The sequence below is a fragment of the Aquarana catesbeiana genome, linkage group LG02 (assembly GCF_042186555.1).
Source record: "Aquarana catesbeiana isolate 2022-GZ linkage group LG02, ASM4218655v1, whole genome shotgun sequence".
NCBI lineage: Eukaryota > Metazoa > Chordata > Amphibia > Anura > Ranidae > Aquarana > Aquarana catesbeiana.
The window spans coordinates 204534959-204559316 of record NC_133325.1 but is presented as its reverse complement, the minus strand read 5'-3'; the positions used below and the strand labels follow the sequence as shown (position 1 = coordinate 204559316).

Here is a 24358-nt window from a genome sequence, read left to right as displayed (position 1 = left end):
CCGCCCCAGTGTGAAAGGGGCCTTAGAGCAGTGGAAGCCATAGGCTCACAAATCCTGTGAGGGAGCGAGGGCGTGGCTTACCTAAACTGTGTGTGTCTATAGATGTACATAGCCCTGCTCCTCTCACATCCTGGTCTCACAGGAAACACTGAGAGCAGTGGAAGCCATAGGCTCACAAATCCTGTGAGGGAGTGAGGTTGTGGCTTACCTAAACTGTGTGTGTCTATTTACTTACACAGTCAGGCTCGTGAGAGAGCGTGTGCGTGGGTATCCCCTTGCTAAAGAGGCACCTGGAGGAGGGAAAAGTGCACAGAGTCTGCGGGGTGCCGCCAAAGGGGAGGTAAGGTGCACAGGGTAGGAAAGTATAACTCTTTTTTTTATTTTAAGAAGTAAATGCTAGAACATCTATTCTATTTTAAGATAGAAAACAGTTTTATTATGACTTGAAATCCTGTAGAAATGTTCCTTATTTGGAGGCAGGCAATGATGTAGTTATGAGAAGAGTCCAGACATGAGGGAAGGGGCACCTTGGGGATGAATAGCACTGCTGTCTGCTTCCCTGACAACACCTGAAGCTCCACTAATAGGGTGGAACATTCCCAGTCTGGCAGTCAGAATGGAGCTGTGTGTATACAAGGAGCATTCCTGAGGTGGAATCCAGTGACCACACAGGGAAGGTGGGAAGGAGGGAGGATGGGGGGAAGGAATGGCCCCCATGCTGGGAGAAGGAGGTGGGCAGGTGGCCTGGTGAGTGACAGGCACAGTCACGTGGTCCTCTCCTGTCCAGCACAGATCTCTGAGCTCCATCTGGGGGGGATCAGACTGGGACCTGCACTACACAATGGCAGAGAGTTCGGAAAAAGTTCCTATAGCCCTAGCTGGACCTGAGGATGTGGAGCAGTGCCTTCCCCCAGTGAGTACCAACTTACACTGCCAGCCTGACAACTTTTAGCCTATGGGGATATGAATTCACTTGGAGTTTGTCTGTGTACTTTGCTATTGATTTGTGCCAAGCAAGATCTATATTACCTATGTTTCTACTTTTCTATTTAGAATAGTGATGTCTTCGTTATTGTCAACAATACTATCTGTATTCTTTTCCCACCCATAGATCAGAGCAGAGTGGAACTACAAGTCCCAGTGAGCTGGATTTGCGAAGTGGTCGGGGGGTGCCAGGCTGTGTAGGTGGCACCTTATCTAGAACATGAAGCCGGCAGCAGTGAGAGGAATAAAATGGGATTATATGGAGAAGGGATGATGCTGTCATCTCCCTTCTCCCATAGGTACAGGGAGATGGGGATTAGGCGGAGGAGACGTGGGATTCTGGAAGGTGTTTGATTTGTGTTTACTTCCAGAAAAAAAGGTTAATTAGATCATTTCCCTGCATACCTGCAAAGCTGGAGATTAGTGCGGCACACTGCTCTTATTAATATATGAACAGGCGGTGCTGGCAGTCCTAATGTGAGCTGCATTATCACAATGTGACAAACATGCCATGGTGTCGGCTGATTATGGTCATAGAATTGAAAATCCACACGTAAGCTTGCAGGCGTACTGCCAAGACCGCACAAAGTCCATTAAATGCAGGCTTCCTGCTGGTGGGGGCTTCACAGGAAAACTAGGAACGTAGAGGATGGGGGACTACAAGTCCCAGCTTTGACGTACTGCAAAGACCGCACAAAGTTCATTATAGCGCAGGTTTCCTGCTGGTGGGGGCTTCACAGGAGAACTAGGAACATAGAGGATGGGGGACTACAAGTCCCAGCTATGATGTACTGCCAAGACCGCACAAAGTCCATTATAGCGCATGTTCCTTGCTAGTGGGGGCTTCACAGGAGAACTAGGAACGTAGAGGAAGGGGGACTACAAGTCCCAGCTATGATGTACTGCCAAGACCGCACAAAGTCCATTATAGCGCATGTTCCTTGCTGGTGGGGGCTTCACAGGAGAGCTAGGAATGTAGAGGATGGGGGACTACAAGTCCCAGCTTTGACGTACTGCCAAGACCGCACAAAGTCCATTATAGCGCATGTTCCTTGCTAGTGGGGGCTTCACAGGAGAACTAGGAACGTAGAGGAAGGGGGACTACAAGTCCCAGCTATGATGTACTGCCAAGACCACACAAAGTCCATTATAGAGCAGGTTCCCTGCTGGTGGGATCCAAGTCCCAGCTAGCCTTCCCTGTTACATGCTGACACTACAGTCTGTGATGAGTCAAGTCTTGTATGTTTTATGTAAAGTATAATCAATCTCTATACAATCAGGCATATCCTTGCACTACATAGTTGATTGTAGATCTAAAGGAAATTGTACATTCAGATTTTATAGTATATGGTGAGCTTTAGATCCACCAAGAGGTGCCTGCCTAAAAGGATACAGATTGATTGGTTTAGGTATGTCTGTATTGCATAGTTTTGGTAAATCTGAAGGTGATTGTAACGTGTATGGTGACCCTGGGATTGTTGGATTATGTGGTCCTGTGTGTACAAGAAGTTAGACCAGTAGTGGTCTCTGACCGCTCAGGATCTATAGTGGTGTTGATTTTCCAATTGTTTCCAATTGTCAGTCCTCAATATGTCCATCAGGTTGATAAAAGAACGGGGTCCAAACGGGTTACTTGCTCTGGGAAGTTTCATTAATGGCATACACCACTTTGTACAGGGGGAACCATAAATGGGTTTAAGCCCTTGCTGAAATCCTCTTATCATTGAGTATTGATGCTTTAAAAAAGATGTTTTTTTGTTTTTTTTCACGTATAGCTTGTAATTCTATGTTTACATGGGGATGGCTGTATTTGCTCTGTACCGTGTCTGTCTGATGATGATGATTATTATTATTATTATTATTAATATTGGTACTTAAATAAAAACAATATACTCGCTGCAGTCTCTTATGATGTGAAACATCCACAATGCATTGTATAGCAAGAAAGGATGTGAGCTTTGCCTAGACTTTAGGGCTCTAAAACAGCAGTTTTTATTCATGGCAAGAAGACAAGAAGAAGGTTCCTGGCACGCCGATAGTAATGTGATTTTTTAAGTATATCTAAATTCAAAACTTTTTTTTTTCATTTAGGATTAAGTACAGAAGGGTTATAACTGCAGATGTTTTTTTTTTTTTAATTTTTGTTTATTTTTTTATTTATTTATTTTTTTGCCATCTGTGTCTTATTAGGAAGATTTCCCTTCACTTCCTGTCCTGTAAACTCAACAGGAAGTGAGACTAGATCCTTCAAATGTGAAGGAAATTCCTGCAAATGGTGGCCACACTTGCATTTGATTTCTAATGTTTTGTCGGTTGAATTTATTATCTGGGAGAAAAATACATTCGGAAGACCAAAAAGATTTTTTTACATGCCCTATAATTAGTTTCCTATGAATGGGTTTTTGTCTGGATTGATCAGAATAATTTTGATAAAATTAATCAGTTTTGCTTAAAATCGATTGATTTTTAATAATTCATAAATTAGATGATATTGTCAGATTCTGTGAAGAATCATTTAATTAGATTGCTACCTGTATGGCATGGGAAAAAGTGCCCCCATTGGAGGATTTCCCCTGTATTCCCATTCTGGTGGCCCTTTAAAATGTTGGCTTTACCCTCACTTTCATTCCCAGTGACATTGATGACCAGGACCATTAGAGTGGGTGAATGTCCCTAATGGGGACACAGACAGCTATATAAAGTGGTCCTAAACCCTCCCTACTGTTTGCAAAAGTAAAAGAGTTTTGCTTTTAGTTTAGTTTAATGCTGCTTTTGATTCATGTGAGGTTTAAATTTTCATAATAGAGCGACTTTCATATATGTAAACTATACAATAAATGAGATTTATTTTCTCCGTTAAATATACCATTTAGCCCTGGTCCACACTGATGTGATTCGGATCACACTGAATCGAATGACTGGGGAAATAACATTGGTCCCTATGTAGCCCGTTCACATAATGCAGCGCAGATGCAATCCGACTGTGGGAAAGGATCCTGTGCTTCTTTGGTGCGATGCAGTGCGATTCTGTGGTCCATAGACTTAAATGGAAACACTTTCACATTGCTTATCTGTCCTATTGTCATACGATTCCAGCAGGTTGTCTTCCCCACCACAGAAATCGCAGCTGAATCCAAATCACATCAAAATCACTTCAAGGCGAACTGCAACTGCACTCATATCAAAATTGCACTGTATCAGTGTGTACCTAGAAAGTGTTGTAAAATGTGTTGCAGCACAGTGGCCAAGAGGTTAGTACTTCTGCCTAACGAAAACTAGGATCACTGGTTCAAATCCCAACCACAGCACTCCCTGCATGGAGTCTGCATGTGGGTTTCCTCCTATGACCAAAGACATGCTGGTAGGTTAATTGTCTCCTATCTAAATTTGCCCTAGTATGTATTAATGTGAGTTAGGGACCTTAGATTGTAAGCTCTTCAGGGCGGGGGCTGATGTGAATGTGCAATATATGTGTAAAGTGCTGCGTAAATTGAAGGTGCTATATGCGTGCCTGTAATAAATAAATACATCTGTGCATAAAAAAGGTAGCTTTTCACCCATTCAAACATCTTGTGTCCTTTCTGCCTCTGGACTGTAATCAGTTAGCATTGCTTCCTGCTATCTCGGTGGACTACAAAACACCTCCCTCTGTTATGTAGAAGAAAGGGAGGTGTTAGTAGTCTCACAAGAAAAGAAAATCTTACATGGGCAGCACTCTCAGCTTCACCCACTCTTCTTTATTTAATCCATAGCAATGTTCTGTAGTCCTAATACACACAGGGCTTGATTTACTAAAGGCAAGTAGACTGTGCACTTTGCAAGTGCAGTAGTTCCGGAGCTTGGTAAATTAGGTAAAGCTTCGCTTTGCAAAGAACAACCAATCACATGCAAGGTAAATAAAAAAAAAAAAAACAGGATTTTTGCTTGCACATGATTGGATGATGAAAGTCAGTAGAGTTTCTGCTCATTTACTAAGCTCTGGAGCAACTGTTCTTAGACCCCTTTCACACTGAAGGCGCTTTTCAGGCATTTTATTGCGAAAAATAGCACCTGTAAAGCGCCTGAAAAGCGCCTCTCATGCCTCCCCAGTGTGAAAGCTCGAGTGCCTTCACACTGGGGCGGTACGCTTGCAGGACCGAAAAAAAAAAAGTCCTGCAAGCAGCGTCTTTGGGGCAGTGCGGGCGCTTTTAACCCCTTGTTAACCTCTTCTTTGGGATTAAAAGCGCCCCGCTCCCATCCACGCATCGCTGGTAAAGAGCCGCTAAAACTTTACCGTTGACGTGGCCAGTGCCCCAGAGTGGAAGAGCTCTTACAGAGTGTAACTGCACTTTGCAAAGTGCACAGTCTATTTGCCTTTAGTAAATCAACCCCATACTGTCCTAGGCTGACAACGTTGCTCAGTACGGTAGTCACTCTAGGACAGGAAGTGTGTTAATGGCAGGATTACCAGGTTAAAATAAATGAAAAAAAATGAAAACAAAACAAATGCAGCCACCACATCTAGGGACGGTAAGATGCAATACTATCAATTTTTGTTCTTGGGTTTAGATATGTTTTTAAAGTGTATTTTTCGATGTAGTGATCTTACTTCGGACTAGCAATGTACATTGTGATAATTCCTAGCATTATAATTATATTATAATATGGCATCTAGTTAATGATGATTGTGTCTTCTCTGACTCCAGGCATACACAGCAGTGACAATGAAAGCAGCCAACAATGGGCGTCTACTGCGAATCGGGGCCGTGGTGCTGATCTCAGGGGCTCTTCTGCTGCTCTTTGGAGCCATCGGTGCCTTCTATTTCTGGAAAGTTAATGACAAGCACGTAAGTGACCATGAAAGCAACAAGCACAATGAGCATCTGTCCTTTCCTCTCCCCGTGCCTGCTCCTGAAGAGCAGATGTGAGAATCAGGAGGTCATAAGGTTTCTGCTGTAAAAGGAGCCTATTCACTTCACTTCCCAAATATCCGTTTCTAAACGTACAAGACATCCTTCTATTTCAAACAAGGGATCCATCCTTGGAACACATCAGCCATAGTCAGCCACAGATCATTCTACCGTTAATAGGGAGATAAAAGATATCCGCCATATAAAATGGATGTCGAATGACTCTTTAACACATAACTGTTTTCTAGCTAATCCGGCAATATTGGATAAATAAAATGTGGTTTTATGCACTTAGACAAAAACGACACATTAGAGTTTATTATTTCTGGATTGTTTGAAAAGCAGATATAAATAAGATCATAATAATTTGCCTGACTATTTAACCTGCGTACAGATGGCTGTCTTAATTGGCGGAAATATAAATACATAAATTATTAAAATGGACCATTATGGCTGCAGTGGGGAAAGACGTGTAACTTGTCACGATAATTGGCTTTGGAGGAATAATTAGCGTCAAGTAAAAAGCTGCCACTTTCCCTTTCCGTATGAAAAATTTGGTATTTAAAAGGATTTTTTTTTTCCCACTGATTGTGTTGTCCCATATAAAATGTGAACACTCTTGATGTGCCTTGAAGGGAGTTGTACAGGGATGGCCTGTGCAGGCTCCGCTGCTTATGGTCTTGTAGGCTGAGCTGGGGTCAGTGGTGACTGCTTGCAGACAAAAGCCCCTTTATGTCGGACTCAATCAGCTCTTGTATATCAGCCAGCTACTTCCCCCAGCACTACTTCCAACAGCAGCATGTCATGAATGCAGTCCAGTATTTGTAGACCAGCCAAACGAATGTACGTTTTATCATTTCCGCATAGAGCTGCATTGACATAACTTATAATATCATACAGGGCTTGTTGTTAAACTTATGTGGCTATTTATCAGCTGGCAGTACTAATTCATATGTCTGCTTAATTGGAAACGTTCACATTCAAGGACCTCATGGTATATTATTGTCGCTGATATAAGATGGATCAGCAGCATTAATGGCAATGTATTAGGTGTGAGTGCCATAGATCCATGCAGTTTGTACCATACATGTAATTGGTTACATAGTTACATAGTAGGTGAGGTTGAAAAAAAGACACAAGTCCATCAAGTCCAACCTATAGACTTTTAATATTTATATTTGGTGTTTGATCCAATTAGTCACAGTAGCAAATGTAATGTGTTGCATTGGTAAAATCAGCATGGATAACAGCAACTATATGCTAATTAATTTACAACAATTCTTTATTTAATTTAAAGAATAGGTCATTGATTTGCATATCCTACATTATCATCTGAGATGTGTTTAGTCATCTAAATGTGGAAAAAACACAACAAAGCTCCCCACAATGCTCCCAGGGAATTTCTCCTTAGTGGCTCTACCCCCTACAGCGATTCCAGAGGACCCTGCTCCACTGTAACCTTAGGCTTCTGGCCCAGAAGGTCCCTTGACTCCACCCCCGACATAGGATCCTCCGGGACTGGAGCGTTGCATGCTGGCAGGGCTGGTGCAAGGATTTTTGACACCCTAGGCAAAACCTCATTTCTTTGCCCCTCCTTGGCCCCACTCCTGACTCCACCCCCTTTGCCCTGCCCATGTATACCCTACCTTTTTAATGAAGTGCCCATCAAATTCAGCCTTACCAGCGCCCATCAAATGCAGCCTCACCTGCGCCCATTAAATGCAGCCTCACCAGCGCCCATCAAATGCAGCCTCACCAGCGCCCATCAATGCAGCCTACCAGTGCCCATCAATTAATGTTTGCTTATTTCCATTCATTCAGGAGTCAGGACACAGACACAGTCCTCCGCCGCAGCTGCGCCTCTGACACTATGTGTGTCTGCTGATGCTGAGACTTAGTTGTTTGCTGCAGAGAGAAGAGAGTAGGAACACCAGTGGCCGGGTGCCCTAGGCAGCAGTGCCTAGTTTTCCTAGCGGTAGCACCAGCCCTATGCACTGGGGTATCAGTCCTCCTCTTATAAACCCCATACTTGCACAGGGCAAACCACTTCCTCTCAGTCTGGTATCTACAGTCTCTCCATCGTAGACGGGCACCGTCAACGAGGCTGAATCCCCTCGTCAGAAGTGAAATTAAATATCACTCTGTCCTTATTCACACACACTAAACAACCACAGCCAAACACAGACCACTCCTTCCTCAGCTCTGCTTCCCGCATTGCTCCAACTGGCAAGGCCGACACATCTTCTCCAGGCAGTGATGTACTCTATCCTGCCGACTAGGCCAAGGGTAAGTAGTCCTGATTTTCTGCCAGCTTCTGCCAAGGTTGCCTTTTTCCATCTCCTTCAGGCTCAGAGATTAGTTAGGGTACGCACACACCCTTACAAGGAAAAACCTCCTCTATCTTAGTTACTTACATACTTCTGTCCTGAGGCCCACCTCTGTAAGAAAGGATTGTCCACATGAATAGCCTTTTAACACAATTTTACTGTGGTAGTAACACAACAGTAGATCTATACATCCAATCTTTACATTTACAGATTAAATCCTAGTACACACACTAGTAGTTTTTTTTTCGTTCAACCCTGCAGGGCTGAACAAAAAAAGATTGACCGCTCAGGAGGAGCCATCGTACTATCTATCCAACGTTAGTACAGAGATCTCCCCTGCTGTGCTATTGTGTTCTGACAGGGGAGTGGCCTCCCCACCAGAAGACTCCGGTCAGCGTAATTGGCCGAGAGTGCTGATTGGGAGCCGATCACCAGACCTTTATCGGTCATGCCCCTTCGACAGAAGCCAGCTGAATGGCTGGCTTCTGTCCGACCGACTGCTGTAAACACAAGTTTCTACTGAACCGGCCAAAGCCGCCGACATTCAGGCCATGTGCACTAGGCTTTAGTCCAGCATCAAACTTCCCCACAGCATAAATACATATGCATACCTCCCAACTGTCCTGGATTTCGAGGGACTGTCCCTGATTTGGAGCAAAGTCCCTCTGTCCCTCTTTCCTCCTCATTTGTCCCTCATTTTGGTCTGATCTATATAGTTGTATATAAAATGCACTATTTATCTCTCAAAAAGTGTTTCAGGGTGCTAAACCTTTCATCTGATTTCTAAATAGTTGAATTTGTAAACTTCAAAAGCCAATATAAAGGAATAATAGTAGTTAAAAAAAAAGTATTTGTGGTTTTAACTAATATTTTTTGGTACAATTCTCCTTTAAGGGGGCGTGGCAAGGGGTGTGTCCTATGCCTACATGTGCCTGCTAATAGGTGTCCCTCGTTCCCATCTCAAAAAGTTGGGAGGTATGCATATGTACACAGAATGTCCAGCCATCTCTTTTGCACTCCTCAATACAGGTCCCCACTTATGTTGGTTCTCCCTCAGAGTCTCCATGGCCTACCCCAAAGGGTGCTCTGCTTCACAGGCTACAGACTTACATAGTGTATATCAGGGGAAGCCTCTTTCCATCACTCTTTTCTCCAAAATATGTAGAGACTTGGCTGTCCAGGACTCTTCCTCCTCATTGAAGTACCATTGGCTCCCACTGCTGTCAATCAAATTCAGTGAGCCAATGAGGAGAGAGAGGGGGCAGGGCAGCCCAGAGGAGTATCTGGGGTGCTCTGTGCAAAACCACTACACAGAGCAGGTAAGTATAGACATGTTTGTTATTTTTAACAAAAAAAACGAGACTTTATTATCACTTTGGAGGTACGCCCACACCTAGAAAAATTAAAAGTCAGCAACTACAAATACTGCAGCTGCTGACTTTTAATATTTGGACACTTACCTGTCCAGGCAGCCTGCAATGTCGGCACCGTAGCCGATCTTCCGATCGACTGTCGGGCCGGGTGCAGCCTCCTTCATTGATGGTAAGGGAAGCCGGCAGTGAAGCCCTTTGGCTTCACAGCCGGTTCCCTACTGCGCATGAGTTAAGCACGCTGCACTTTCTATTTGGCCAGGCGGTGAAGGAAGGAGGAGGGGGGCCGAACTTTCGAGAGATGGCGCTGCGGCCCAGTCTCCCAGAAGTGGGGAAGGGAACTTCTCAAAAACAGGTCCCTGTTCCCCCCTCCCCCCTGAAAGGTGCCAAATGTGAGGAGAGGAGACAAACAAGCAGAAGTTCCACTTTTGGGTGGAACTCTACTTTAAGTAGCATATTGTGTCTTCCCTTCCCCAGCTTGTGACTTGGCAGTGAAAGGAGAAGCAGCAGGCTAATGAGCTCATCCCTCTCTGACTTATCTCCACTAAGCCGGGACTGGGACAGACAAAAAAGGCCTGGCATTTGAGACTAAGCAGCCAATTTTTCAAGGGACCGGAGGGGAAAGGGGAGCAAGCATTCACGGGGGGGGTTGGAGGGTTGTTGATGGGAGTGTGTCCTCCATACTGTAGTGCAAAGAGGCACTGTGATATAAAGGGGACTGAACTGTAAAGGACCACTGTCATAATTACAGTGTCCCTTTACAGTGCAGTTCCCTTTATGCCACAGTGCCCCTTTACATTACAGTCCTCCTAGCAATCACAGCCCCCCATCACAATGGCCCTTGCAGTCATGTCCCCCCCCCATTTTCTCTCTAATCACAGTGCCCCTTTTTACTCTCTGCCTCCCCTGCACAGGGCAGAGGCAGGATTCAGCCTGTGTGTCCTCTCCAGGGTCTCCCACCCCACCCTACAATGTCATCCTATCAGCAGGGCAGGGGGCAAAAGGAGCTGCAGATCTGGATCATATTAACAAGCGAGTGATTACCCGCTTGTTAATATGAACAGACTCCCGCTCTCGGTGCAGATCTCCAGCTCCTCCTGCCCTCTGCTCTGCTAATAGGATGACATCGTTGGTGGGGCAGGGGAGCCAGGAAAGGAGACACAGGCTCTGGCCACATAGTTAAAGGTGAGCGATGACCGCATTCTGTGCTAGCCATGTTCGGACCACAGTCGCCGCTTACCTCCTGTTGTGCAGCCTGGTCATCAACGGCCATGGTCTGGGAGTTGTGGACTCCTGAATTAGCCAGCTCTTGTTAGGACATGCAGCCCCGGCTCACTGGACAAATGCCTGGTGTGCCTTTTGGCCAGTCCGGGCCTGATATCCCCCTATCAATGGGCTTTTTTACACCCTAGAAGGCGATAATGATTGTTTTGGTCTTGTTATAAAATCTTTATTTGACCTGGCCTAAAAAAGAAAAGAGGTAAGAAAGGTGTTAATTGCAGGTTTGCCTCTTCTATCAGTTGGTAAAGTCGAAAGGAATCAGTAGTGGTCCCTAAAACACACACAACTCACCAGTTTTTGCCTCTCTTTCTCCTAGTAACTAGCTTTCCATTGTTTAAAACAAAAACATAACCCCCCCCCCCCCCAAAAAAAAAAAAAAGACGTAATAATTATAATATTTTTGTGCCCTTTGTACTCTTGTGCCTATTGCTTGGGTAACCTGCTGGTCACCAATAGTTTGTTGCTAGTAGTGGAAACAACCTGCAGGCTTAAAGAGCCTCTGCACTGTTGTCACCACACAGTGCATGCTACTTTTCTTCTAAGTAAGCCGTGTCTACACATTGCTTACTGTGGGGTACATCCCCAAGCTAACTGATCTTACTACAGCCTGGCCTGGGGGCTGGGCTAAACCAGAGCCAATCACATGTCCTGTGACATCCCTCATCTTTTTAAGGCCGTGCAAAGTGTATTGGAGCTGTCAGTCAAGGATCTGATCCCTCCCAAGGAATTGGTGGGAGGATCAGATGCGTGACTGACAGCTCCACTCTGATTTGCATGGCTTAGGGGGAGGGCCTGAAAAACCTGAGTTGACGTCACAGGACACATGACCCACTCTTGCTTAGCCCTGCCCACAGCCGAGACTGAGCTGCAGAGAAAATAGTCATGTGACCCACATTACACATAAGCTAATTTATTGCTGGATACCTAAAGCTCTTTACATGTGAATCAGTGGCTACTGGTGTGCTCCGTCTTTTAGATGTGGCAGTACTGTCAGGGTTTGAAGTCACTTTAACCCTGAAAATGCTTGAACGTACAAACGCACATAAAAAAAAAAAAAACTCCAAAAAAGCTTGAAGAAGCTCATGCTCGGGTGTGAACCTAAGGGTGGGCACGAGCATCAATAGAGTGGGCACGAGCATCAATAGAGTGGGCACGAGCATCAATCAGACTTCCAATCTGACACCTGATACTACTCAAATAGTAGAAATTACTCAATCCCTGTTCACACTATTGTGTTCCTGTACATGTTACCGTAATGCCAGGCACTGCATGCTGCTTGTGATGCACAGCAACACAACGCACGCCAAAGCAGTGACATGCATACAGTAGGGTGCACTGTCATTGCTGATCTGTCTATTCTGACACAGCATGGTCTCCCAGCTGTCAGAATACAATTCTGGCAGCAGGGAGGATAACCCCATCCACCTCAAATGAGTGGATGGGATACCCAGGTAAATTTTTGCGCTCACCCACTCGTTAAACAAAAAAAAAAAAATGACGCATGTATGGCCAGCTTTAGGCAGAAAACATAAACGTGTGGTGGATTTTTTTTCTGTTAATGTTGCTTTTCACTCAGAATTGCTTGTTTTTGGTTAAATATTACTCATAGATGTAACCTATAGATTACCTGTTGATAAGCAATGTCATTATAGAGTGTTATATATGTGAAAATGCAGAAAACATTGACATTATCTATATTCCCAACGCAGTTCATGTTATGATTTGATCAACATATTTTTTAGCTAGAACAAATGAGTCAGAGACATGTTTCATTAGAATAAATATTTCGTACAGCAGGAATGTTCCAAATAAAACAGAAGTTTTAGAGTCGGTGAGCAGTTCTTACACTTTTTTATGTACGATATCTCACAAAAGTGAGTACACCCTCACATTTTTGTAAATATTTTATTCTATCTTTTCATGTGACAACACTGAAGAAATGACACTTTGCTACAATGTAAAGTAGTGAGTGTACAGCTTGTATAACAGTGTAAATTTGCTGTCCCCTCAAAATACCTCAACACACAGCCATTAATGTCTAAACCGCTGGCAACAAAAGTGAGTACACCCCTAAGTGAAAATGTCCAAATTGGGCCCAAAGTGTCAATGTTTTGTGTGGCCACCATTATTTTCCAGCATTGCCTTAATGCTCTTGGGCATGGAGTTCACCAGAGCTTTACAGGTTGCCACTGGAGTCCTCTTCCACTCCTCCATGATGACATCACAGAGCTAGTGGATGTTAGAGACCTTGCGCTCCTCCACCTTCCGTTTGAGGATGCCCCACAGATGCTCAATGGGATTTAGGTCTGGAGACATGCTTGGCCAGTCCATCTCTTTTACCCTCAGCTTCTTTAGCAAGGCAGTGGTCGTCTTGGAGGTGTATTTGGGGTCGTTATCATGTTGGAATACTGCCCTGCAGCCCAGTCTCCCAAGGGAGGGGATCATGCTCTGCTTCAGTATGTCACAGTACATGTTGGCATTCATGGTTTCCTCAATGCACTGTAGCTCCCAAGTGTCGGCAGCACTCATGCAGCCCCAGACCATGACACTCCCACCACCATGCTTGACTGTAGGCAAGACACACTTGTCTTTGTACTCCTCACCTGGTTGCCGTCTCACATGCTTGACACCATCTGAACCAAATAAGTTTATCTTGGTCTCATCAGACCACAGGACATGGTTCCAGTAATCCATGTCCTTAGTCTGCTTGTCTTCGGCAAACTGTTTTACATTGTTTACACTGTTATACAAGCTGTACACTTACTACTTTACATTGTAGCAAGGGATGCAGACCCTGCATTTTCCTCATTAGAGCCCTGCAAGTACAGCAGCTGATGAATAATGAAAAAGTCACTCCCATTCGGATTCACTCTGCAGACAACAAGCAGCTTTTTTTCAGAGCAGAAACAGGTAGGGAAACGTTTGATAAAATCCTTGCAATGTACATAGATCACCCAGAGGGGGTTGTTTTCTTCTCAACAAAAGTGGAGGCACTCTTTAAAGCAGCATACTGAAACCAAGGTGTATATTTAAATATAGACATGGAAGTAAGCTCTGACAATTTTGAGGTTTGTCAGTGTAAATTATAATCTTTAAAACATGATTGTTTTGATCTCTTGTTCAGGTTTACAATGTCCACTACACCATGAGCATCAATGGCAAAATACAAGAAGGTTCAATGGAAATTGATGCTGGGAACAATCTTGAAACATTCAAGACCGGCTCTGGTAGTGATGAAGCCGTTGAAGTGCATGACTTCCAGATTGTAAGTATAGAGTACTTGTGTTTTGGTGTCTTTGGGTCACAACTGTCTGTAGGCACAGTGTACAGGTACTAGAAATGTGTCCACATCAGCCATTTTAAGACCCCTTTCACACTGGGGCGGTTTTTAGGCGCTTTAGCGCTGGAAATAGCCTCTGCTAAGTGCCTGAAAACCCATTCATTCCAGTGTGACTTTTCACACTCGGGTAGTGCGCTTGCGGGACGTTCTGAAAAGTCCTGCAAGCAGCATCTTTGGGGTGGGTTGGGAGCGCTGCATTTAGCACTCCCAAAACGCCCTGCCTATTGGAATGAATGGACAGTGCTTTTCAAGCGCCTTGAAAGCGCCGCAAAAGCGGTGCTTGTTTTAGTGGCGCTTTAGTGCTGTTTAGGTGGTGCTTTAGCGCTAACGGCCGGCACTTTCACTGTGAAAGCAGTCTTAAGCCTCTAGAGCTTCAAAACAATTAAACTTCTTAGTAAAGACAGCTGGAGGTGCAAATACCTGACAACATTTACATATACTCAGCCATGGTAATGATTATTAAAGTCCTGTTTGTTGTATTTGTCTGTGTAATGATCAGGCAAACTGCTTTATAAGTAGATAGAGAAGGAAAGGTTGGGCAGGATAAGCAGTGCTTACATGTCATTCCCTATCACGTTGACAACACTGATCGACTACCCACTCACACACTTAGGTAATCCAAGTGGCTACAGCTACAGTAATGTCACCCTCCTAAAGGAGATGGCAATTTAACTGGTCAATTGGCAGTATCAACAGGTAATAAACTATGTTACAAAGTGTACTGTGGAAAATAAAAATTGCATTTTACTAATGACAGACTACAGCATAGATTTCCTCTTTTCTCTGGACCATAGTTCCACTTCGAACAAGACTAAAGCTAGACATACACATATACATTAACTTTGTTTAGCCTGTGGACTGAACAAGAGAATTTTGATAGATCTCTCTATTTATGCTAAACCGCATAGATGAGAGAATCTCTCAAGCTGTCAGAATGCCTAAACAGTGACTGAATCTGATTGGATGTAATCAGTGGCTTAAACCAACATTTTTCCACCCAGTTCCTTTGACAAAAGTCGCTTGAAAAATCAGCTTTTGTCCAGTTGGGTGGTACTGAGAGGGCAGCCTTCGGCTCTAATTTCATCAAGAATCAGCTGACTTGGACAACATTTGAACCATCTATGGTTAGTGACACTCCAGCCCAAACTTGGTTTTGGATAAAGAGTGGGAGGGTTAAATCTTTTGCTGTTCTTTTGTTGCTGCCTATGGCCTTATGAGGGGAGATTTCCTCTTACTTCATTTCATAGTGATATCCAAAACATAGATGTGAACTGAACTCTGGAGTGTATTATTTCAATAAAGTTCTTTTAGAGACTCCACCATATGTATATTTGAGCTCCATCATTTAACATTTATAGTCTGTGCACTGGTGAAATACATCCAGTTAGAAATCTCAATATATCAAGATGCAGGCAGCCTTTTCTTCAACCTGCGGAGGAAATATTAAACTAGTAAAGTAACATAACTAACATCAGCTGTCTGAAAATACCTCGTAGTTTGTAGGATCTGTCATTCTCTCACATCTCAGAGTGCTCCGCAAGCAGTTATGCAAATACTGACTTTCCAAAAATTGCCTGTAGGCTCTGTGTCTATTCCCGCTATAAAGAATCTGAGATAGTATGGAGGGGGCTGTAAGCTCTGGACGAATAGGAGAAACACAAGTATGGGCTGACAGCAACCCACTAAACAATTTACATTGCTATGTTATCGTTTTCAACAGGGTCATTGCATATAGAAATCTAAGGCAGCAAGTGAAATTGGTGATTGAACTGATATCTACTAGCATGGCCACCATGTCAGAAAGTCCTTTCTACTATCATACCTTTACATTTATCATGTAACCCACTGGAGCCCTAATTCTTGAATCTTCCCACGTGTCACAGGAGTTTGTTTACTTCCTGAAACCTTCCTGAATGCTGAGTGAGCTCATTTGTTTCTGCTTGATTTGGGACCGGTGATATTCAGATTTCTATGGCAGGTTTGAATCTGACTGGTGGCTGTGAGGATGGTTTTCGGTATGGAAGAAACACCACAGAACTTTCAGTGGGTGTGTTTGGGAATGTCTGTTAGCATCCCAAGCAGGTTTTCCCAAAAGAGTTTCCCAAACAACCTACCAAAGGCACTGATGTGGACTGGTGTATTGCAGCAATGCTTAATGAAAACTTAAGCAATGCAAAGATGGTATGCGCTCCCCATATGCATTTGAAGGTACAGCAAATCTAAATATGGTCCAATGTCAAGTATTAATTAATTTATTTATTTATTTAAGGTACTTATATAGCGCTGTCAATTTATGCAGCGCTTTACATATACATTGTACATTCACATCAGTCCCTACCCTCAAGGAGCTTACACTCTAAGGTCCCTAACTCACATTCATATACTAGGGCCAATTTAGACAGAAGCCAATTAACCTACCAACATATCTTTGGCGTATGAATTGTATTGTAATTGTACTGTCTGCCCTACTGTTGTAAAGCGATGCGCAAACTATCGGCACTATATAAATTCTGTAAATTAATAATAATAATCTAAATTTTTGTGCGTATAGGGGTATCTACTTAGCAATATGGGAATGGTTTTACTAGCCCCTATTTTAAAGACTAACGTCCTCCTTTGCACCATGTTACATGGTGACAGCAGCTGTCACTTTTGAAATCGTTGTGGCTGTGCGAGACTCCACCCACACAGCTGTGTCATTTATTTAACTATCTGTACATAAATGAACCACAGTGGGTATAGAAAAGAATCACCCCCTTTATAGTAGTCATATTTTGTTGCTTTACAGCCTGAAATGAAGGCAGACACAGTTTGTTTTATCCAGCTGTCTTTACCCAGTGCAATATTACAAAATCCAAGTGAAGGATAAAACACCAACATGTCCAAAAAAAAAAAAACAATCACTGATTTGGAAAAAGGATCACCCCCTCCTAAAAATGACTTGTAAACTTAATCAGGTGTAGCTAATCACCTTCTCAATGGCACGCAAAGCCATTTGACTTTCAACTATGATCAGCTGTGATCATTTAGATTAGCTCAGCATGAAAAGAGCTTTCCTGGGGAATTTCAGTCCCTGATAGTGCAACTGAAGCAAACAATCAACTATGGGTTTCAGGGAACTGCTATCTGGATCTCCGGGATAAAGTTGCTGACAGGCACAAGTCAAAAGATGGATACAAAAAAAATTTCAAAGGCTTTATCAATGCCTAGAAGCACAGTGAAGTCTATTATTAAGAAGTGGAAGGCATTTGGTACAACAAGATTCTCTCTGGATCAGAACGTCGCTCCAAACTGGATAAAGGGGCCAGGAGGAAACTGGTCAGAGAGGCTACCAAGAGGCCTACAGCAACGCTGAAGCAGTTGCAGTAATTTATAAAAAAAAATTGGTCATTGTGTGCATGAAGACAACAATATCACAAATTCTCCAGAAATGTGGCTCTTATGGGGGGGTTGCAAAAAAAATCCACTTCTCAAGAAAAGGCCACATGCAGTTACGACTGAGGAGTTCTGATCAGATTCAGGGTCTAAAAGTGAATTATTTGGCCTCAACACCAAACAATATGTCTGGTGGAAATCCAATACAGCTCACCATCCAAATAACACTATTCGTACAGTAAAGCATGGAGGTTGTTATATCCTATTATGGGGTGTTTCTCTGCAGCAAGGACTGGAGCACTTGTCAGGATAGAAGGAAAAAATAATGGGGCAAAATATCGTGAAATTCTTGAGGAAAATCTGCTGCCCTCTGCCATAAAATTGTCAATGGGAAGAAGGTTTACCTTCCAACATGACAATGACTCAAAGCCCACAGCAAAAATGACCACACGGTGGTTGAAGGGGAAAAGGCTGAATGTCCTTGCATGGCCTAGTCAGAGCCCAGACTTAAACCTCATTGAAAATCTGTGGAATGACTTGAAGACTGCAGTCCACAAATGGTCATCATCAAATGTAACTGAACTTGAGCAGTTCTGCAAAGAAGAGTGAGCAAATTTTACAAAGTCTAGATGTGCAAAGTTAGTAGAGACATATCTGAACAGACTAAAGGTTGTAATTAAAGAAAAAGGTGGTTCAACAAAATACTGGCATAAGGGGGTGATTCTTTTTCCAACTCAGTGATTCTGTTTTTGAATGTTTTACTTTTTTTCTGAAATGTTGGTGTTATATCTTTCACTTGGATGTTATAAAGCCGTGTACACACGAGCGGACTTTACAGCAGACTTTGTCCTGCGGACTTTTCGACTGACTTTCCGAATGAACGGACTTGCCTACACACAATCAACCAAAGTCTGACGGATTTGTACGTGATGACGTACGACCGGACTAAAACAAGGAAGTTCATAGCCAGTAGCCAATAGCTGCCCTAGTGTCGTTTTTTGTCCGTCGGACTAGCATACAGACGAGCGGACTTTTCTCGAGTCCGTCATAAAGATTTGAAACATGTTTAATTTCTAGGTCCGTCAAACTTTTCGGGAAAAAAAGTCTGCTGGAGCCCACACACGATCGAATTGTGCGACGGATTCCGGTCCGCCGAACCAAGCATGCCGTAAAGTCTGGTCGTGTGTACGTGGCATAAGTTGCACTAGTAAATACAGCGGGATAAAACAATAACTGTGTCTATTTTCATTTCAGGTCACAAAGCAACAAAATGTTATTATTTTAACGGGCATGATTCTTTTCTATACTCACTGTATAAGTCCCATCTGCCAGCACAGCAGACAGACTTATAGTTTTCAGTAGAACACCGGTGCAGTAATCACTGCACTTGGAGACCTTGACATTTCCTCCAGCTCTCTAACTGAAAATCTGTACCTCTATATCAGTGGTTCTGGCATTGCACCCATGATCCACCAATTGCAGGTGTAATGCTTTGAAGGCATAGAAAAAAAAGAAAAATAAATGCACCTTTTTTTCCTGCAAACATATGTGCCTTTATTTTCTTTTTTCCTTTTTTTTTTATTTATTTTTTTATTTTTTATATATTTTTTGCAAGAGGTGGACTAACCCTTTACAAAATGTAACAGCATGGAACATCTAAACGGGCTGTTTGTTGCCCCTTAGTTAAGTCTTTTAAGAAACCCCTTCTGAGGAATTTACATTTCCAGAGTGATTTTGTCAGGGTCTGAACTTTCCAGTTGTTTACTACAAATATAGTGCTTTGTAGCTATAAATATTAATAACTCAGCATGGGCCATCAGGATATTGGGATATTACAGCATGTGACATTTTGTGTATGTGCAGATGCCTGATTTTCCATGAGCCTAAGGAGCATATATGCCACTTGAATAAGGCAGGACATGTGATTTGTGCAATGTTATGTCAGAGCTTGGGGTGACTCGCTGGGCAGATTAAGAATATATTACTTCTACATGTAGCTTTATTATTAAATCCTGTATCCTCTTCTTTCTGTGCTGGTTTTCAGTTTGCTATGTTATGGTGAATTATTACATTAGCTTTTTAACTCTATGCTGTCTTTTATGATCATTTATCTGTAGGAAGCCTTGGCTTTATCCGAGACAATAAATATGAATATGACATTTGTTAATTCTTTTCAGAGAGGGAAGAATTCCCTCTTCACTGCAGTAACGGCATATTTACATGGATCAATAATCTAGCCATTTAAGAATGTGTTCAATAAGCTCCAGTAGAAGGTTTTATAAGGATGTATCTTCCGGGGTTGCTATCTGCATTTGCGTTCATATTTCTTTACAGTAAACTGATTTTATGGCTTGATATATGGCCAAGGACGTGGAATGGAAAAAAAATTAAAGTATCATCAAGACAAACAGAGTTGATTTTGGGGCCCATTTTGTTGGGCGCATAGATAAATTTAGTGGCCACCAAGCGTAACACATTCAAAGCTAATTGACAGCTGATGCTACATATGTTTTTTTTTATCATCCAGAACTTGCTGCTCATGGTTACCATAGAGAGCAATTGGTGAGAACTCTATGGCAGACCCTTGTACACAGTTTGAGTGGAAGGCTGGAAGTATATCCATTTAGACCTGACATCTAAAAATAAGTTTGTACTCATTACAGCCAAAGTAGAATGATATCAGCCATTAAAAAAGGCCATGTCACTTTTAGTAGTATTTGACAATTTTTATTTTTAACACCCCTAAATGCCCCTTAGTGTTAGCCTATCTGTCCATGCACATATACTCAGGTCCATAAATATTGGGACATGGACACAATTCTAATCTTTTTGGCTTTATACACCACCACAGTGGATTTGAAATGAAACAAACAAGATGTGCTTTAACTACAGACTTTCAGCTTCAATTTGAGGGTATTTACATCCAAAACAGGTGAATGCTGTAGGAATTACAACAGTTTGTATATGTGCCTCCCACTTTTTAAGGGACCAAAAGTAATGGGACAATTGACTGCTCAGCTGTTCGATGGCCAGGTGTGTGTTATTCCCTCATTATCCCATTTACAAGGAGCAGATAAAAGGTCCAGAGTTAATTTCAAGTGTGCTATTTGCATTTGGAATCTGTTGCTGTCAACTCTCAATATGAGGTCCAAAGAGCTGTCACTATCAGTGAAGCAAGCCATCATTATCCTGAATAAACAAAATAAACCCATCAGAGAGATAGCAAAAACATTAGGTCTGGCCAAACCAACTGTTTGGAACATCCTTAAAAAGAAAGAACGCACCGGTGAGCTCAGCAACACCAAAAGACAGGGAAGACCACGGAAAACAACTGTGGTGGATGACCGAAGAATTCTTTCCCTGGTGAAGAAAACACCCTTCACAACAGTTGGCCAGATCAAGAACACTCTCCAGGAGGTAGGTGTATGTGTGACAAAGTCAACAATCAAGAGAAGACTTCACCAGAGTGAATACAGAGGGTTCACCACAAGATGTAAACCATTGGTGAGCCTCAAAAACAGGAAGGCCAGATTAGAGTTTGCCAAACAACATCTAAAAAAGCCTTCACAGTTCTGGAACAACATCCTATGGACAGATGAGACCAAGATCAACTTGTACCAGAGTGATGGAAAGAGAAGAGTATGGAGAAGGAAAGGAACTGCTCATGATCCAAAGCATACCACCTCATCGGTGAAGCATGGTGGTGGTAGTGTCATGGCGTGGGCATGTATGGCTGCCAGTGGAACTGGTTCTCTTGTATTTATTGATGATGTGACTGCTGACAAAAGCAGCAGAATGAATTCTGAAGTGTTTTGGGCAATATTATCTGCTCATATTCAGCAAAATGCTTCAGAACTCATTGGACGGCACTTCACAGTGCAGATGGACAATGACCCGAAGCATACTGCGAAAGCAACCAAAGAGTTTAAGGGAAAGAAGTGGAATGTTATGCAATGGCCAAGTCAATCACCTGACCTGAATCCGATTGAGCATGCATTTCAATTGCTGAAGACAAAACTGAAGGGAAAATGCCCCAAGAACAAGCAGGAGCTGAAGACAGTTGCTGTAGAGGCCTGGCAGAGCATCACCAGGGATGAAACCCAGCGTCTGGTGATCTCTATGCGTTCCAGACTTCAGGCTGTAATTGACTGCAAAGGATTTACAACCAAGTATTAAAAAGTGAAAGTTTGATGGATGATTGTTAATCTGTCCCATTACTTTTGATCCCTTAAAAAGTGGGAGGCACATATACAAACTGTTGTATTTCCTACACCGTTCACCTGATTTGGATGTGAATGCCCTCAAATTAAAGCTGAAAGTCTGCAGTTCTCCTGCCAGGACATGGTTCCAGTAATCCATGTCCCTAGTCTGCTTGTCTTCAGCAAACCATTTGCAGGCTTTCTTGTGCATCATTTTTAGCAGAGGCTTCCTTCTGGGACGACAGCCATGCAGACCAATTTGATGCAGTGTGTGGCGTATGATCTGAGCACTGACAGACTGACCCCCCCACCCCTTCAATCTCTACAGCAATACTGGCAGCACTCATACATCTATTTCCCAGACAATCTCTGGATAAGATGCTGAGCACGTGCACTTAACTTCTTTGGTTGACCATGGCAAGGCCTGTTCTGAGTGGAACCTGTCCTGTTAAACTACTGTATGATCTCTGCCACCATGCTGCATCTCAGTTTAATGGCTGTGTGTTGGGTTATTTTGAGGGGACAGCAAATTTACACTGTTATACAAGCTGTACACTCACTACTTTACATTGTAGCAAAGTGTCATTTCTTCAGTGTTGTCACATGAAAAGATATAATAAAATATTTACAAAAATGTGAGGGGTGTACTCACTTTTGTGAGATACTGTGTGTGTTTGTGTATATATATATATATATATATATATATATATATATATATATATATACATAATTTTAAACCAGAGTTTATCTCTTCAAACTAGGAAGCCAAAACTTGCCCCTGTTTGCTTAACTGCATATCGGTCCAGCAGTGTCTCCGACATCCCCACTTATGAGTAAGGAGTGTAAGAAGTGGTAAGGCCTAGTACAGGTGTCCTACCTAAGGTTGCACATTAGAATATCATGGGTTTAGAAACTTCTTAAAGTTAACAAGGAATCTGTATGCATTACCCTGGTGATTGCACAGACATTCTTATGTCCCTACACACACTAGGCGGTTGCCCAGCTCTCCTGAACACCTTTCTCCTGGCAGGAGAACAGCAGTGTCAAAAAACCCATCTAAAGCTACACTACTTTACATTGTAGCAAAGTGTCATTTCTTCAGTGTTGTCACATAAAAAGATATAATAATAAAATATTTGCAAAATTGTGGAAGGGTGTACTCACTTTTGTGAGATACTATATATATATATATATATATATATATATATATATATATATATATATATATATATATATATATATATATATATTCTTAAAGCGTTAGTTACCCCAACACGTCATATTTCAGATATGTGTCTGCTGTACCATGTACTTGTATGAGAAAGTATCATGTTCTCTTTGTATTGCCTTCTTTGTGTGAAATCCCTGGCGTTCCTGCCAGTCCCTCTGCTTTTCTATTAAACACTGACCACACTAAGCAGGAGAGCATTTCTTGGTCAGTTCTCTAGCTATGCTGGGAAATCAGTGTGCTCTCCTCCAATGATTAGACTTGTCCTGACATGCCCCCCCCCCCCTGCACAGCCTCTCACTGGGAAGTTCAGTGTGCTGCAGCGTCTCTTCCCCCCAGTCCTTATGCAGTTGAGAACAGAGAGAATATGATTACTTATAAAAAAGGGAAATAAGATATTTATAATGTATTTTAATATCTATACAAAAATATTTAGCCTTTCATTTCTATTTTAAACTAAATGGGTTGTTTTACAAGGTGATCGTTTACAATCACATTAACTCAGAGAAGTACTGTTGTGATCTCACTTTCTGTCAGAGGGTAGCTACATTTGTTCTCCACGGTCTTTGTGTAAGAATGTAGCCACCCTCTCTTGCTCACTCTTGAGTTGGACTATGGACTATGAGATGTGTAGTGTTCATAGAACAGTGCACATGACTGCAACTAACCGGCACTACCCCTTCTAAACAAACAGAAGTGAGGGGTAAAGGAGAGGTTCACGGTGGACATTACAAGGAGGCAGAAAAACACAGTAAGAAATTATTTCATGATACAGGGATGGATTATTTTTGGAGCATAAGGCCTCATTCACACCGGAAATACCGCGATTCTGCCCACGATTCCAAATTTTGTGTCAATCAGTGCAAAATGTGCTTCAATCGCAGCAAAATGCGACCTTAAAAAGCATGGGAAGCCTGTCCCCCAATAAGAAGCAGGAGCTTCTTTTAGGTGACATAAATGCATAGGGCAGCTTATTGAAGTGAATTGACCTGCATGCAGAATCGCATGAAAATCACTCACATAAAACTGCGAGAGCAGGAACATTTGTGAGTGGGGTCCAAGGATTATTATTATTATTATACAGGATTTATATAGCGCCGACAGTTTACGCAGCGCTTTACAACATTAGGGCAGACAGTACAATTACAATACAATTCAATACAGGAGGAATCAGAGAGCCTTGCTCGTTAGAGCTTACAATCTAGGAGGGAGGGTCAAGTTATACAAAAGGGTAACAGCTGTGGGGGATGAGCTAATGGAGAAAATAGTGCAGTTGTTACATAGAGGCAGGATAGGCTTCTCTGAAGAGGAAAGTTTTCAGGGATCGCCTAAAGGTGGATAAATTTGGAGACAGTCTGACAGATT

At 42.6% G+C, this 24358-nt stretch overlaps 1 protein-coding gene across 1 annotated transcript in view; it reads left to right on the top strand.

Annotated features, from left to right (window-relative positions):
* Positions 1 to 762: 762 nt before the first annotated feature.
* Positions 763 to 24358, top strand: part of CNMD (chondromodulin) — a 108153-nt gene continuing 84557 nt past the window's right edge. The window contains exons 1-3 of the mRNA XM_073614229.1: positions 763 to 913; positions 5670 to 5810; positions 13976 to 14116. Of these exons, the coding sequence (XP_073470330.1) occupies positions 842 to 913; positions 5670 to 5810; positions 13976 to 14116 (354 nt within the window). The 5' untranslated portion in view covers positions 763 to 841. The remainder of the gene's footprint in view (positions 914 to 5669; positions 5811 to 13975; positions 14117 to 24358) is intronic.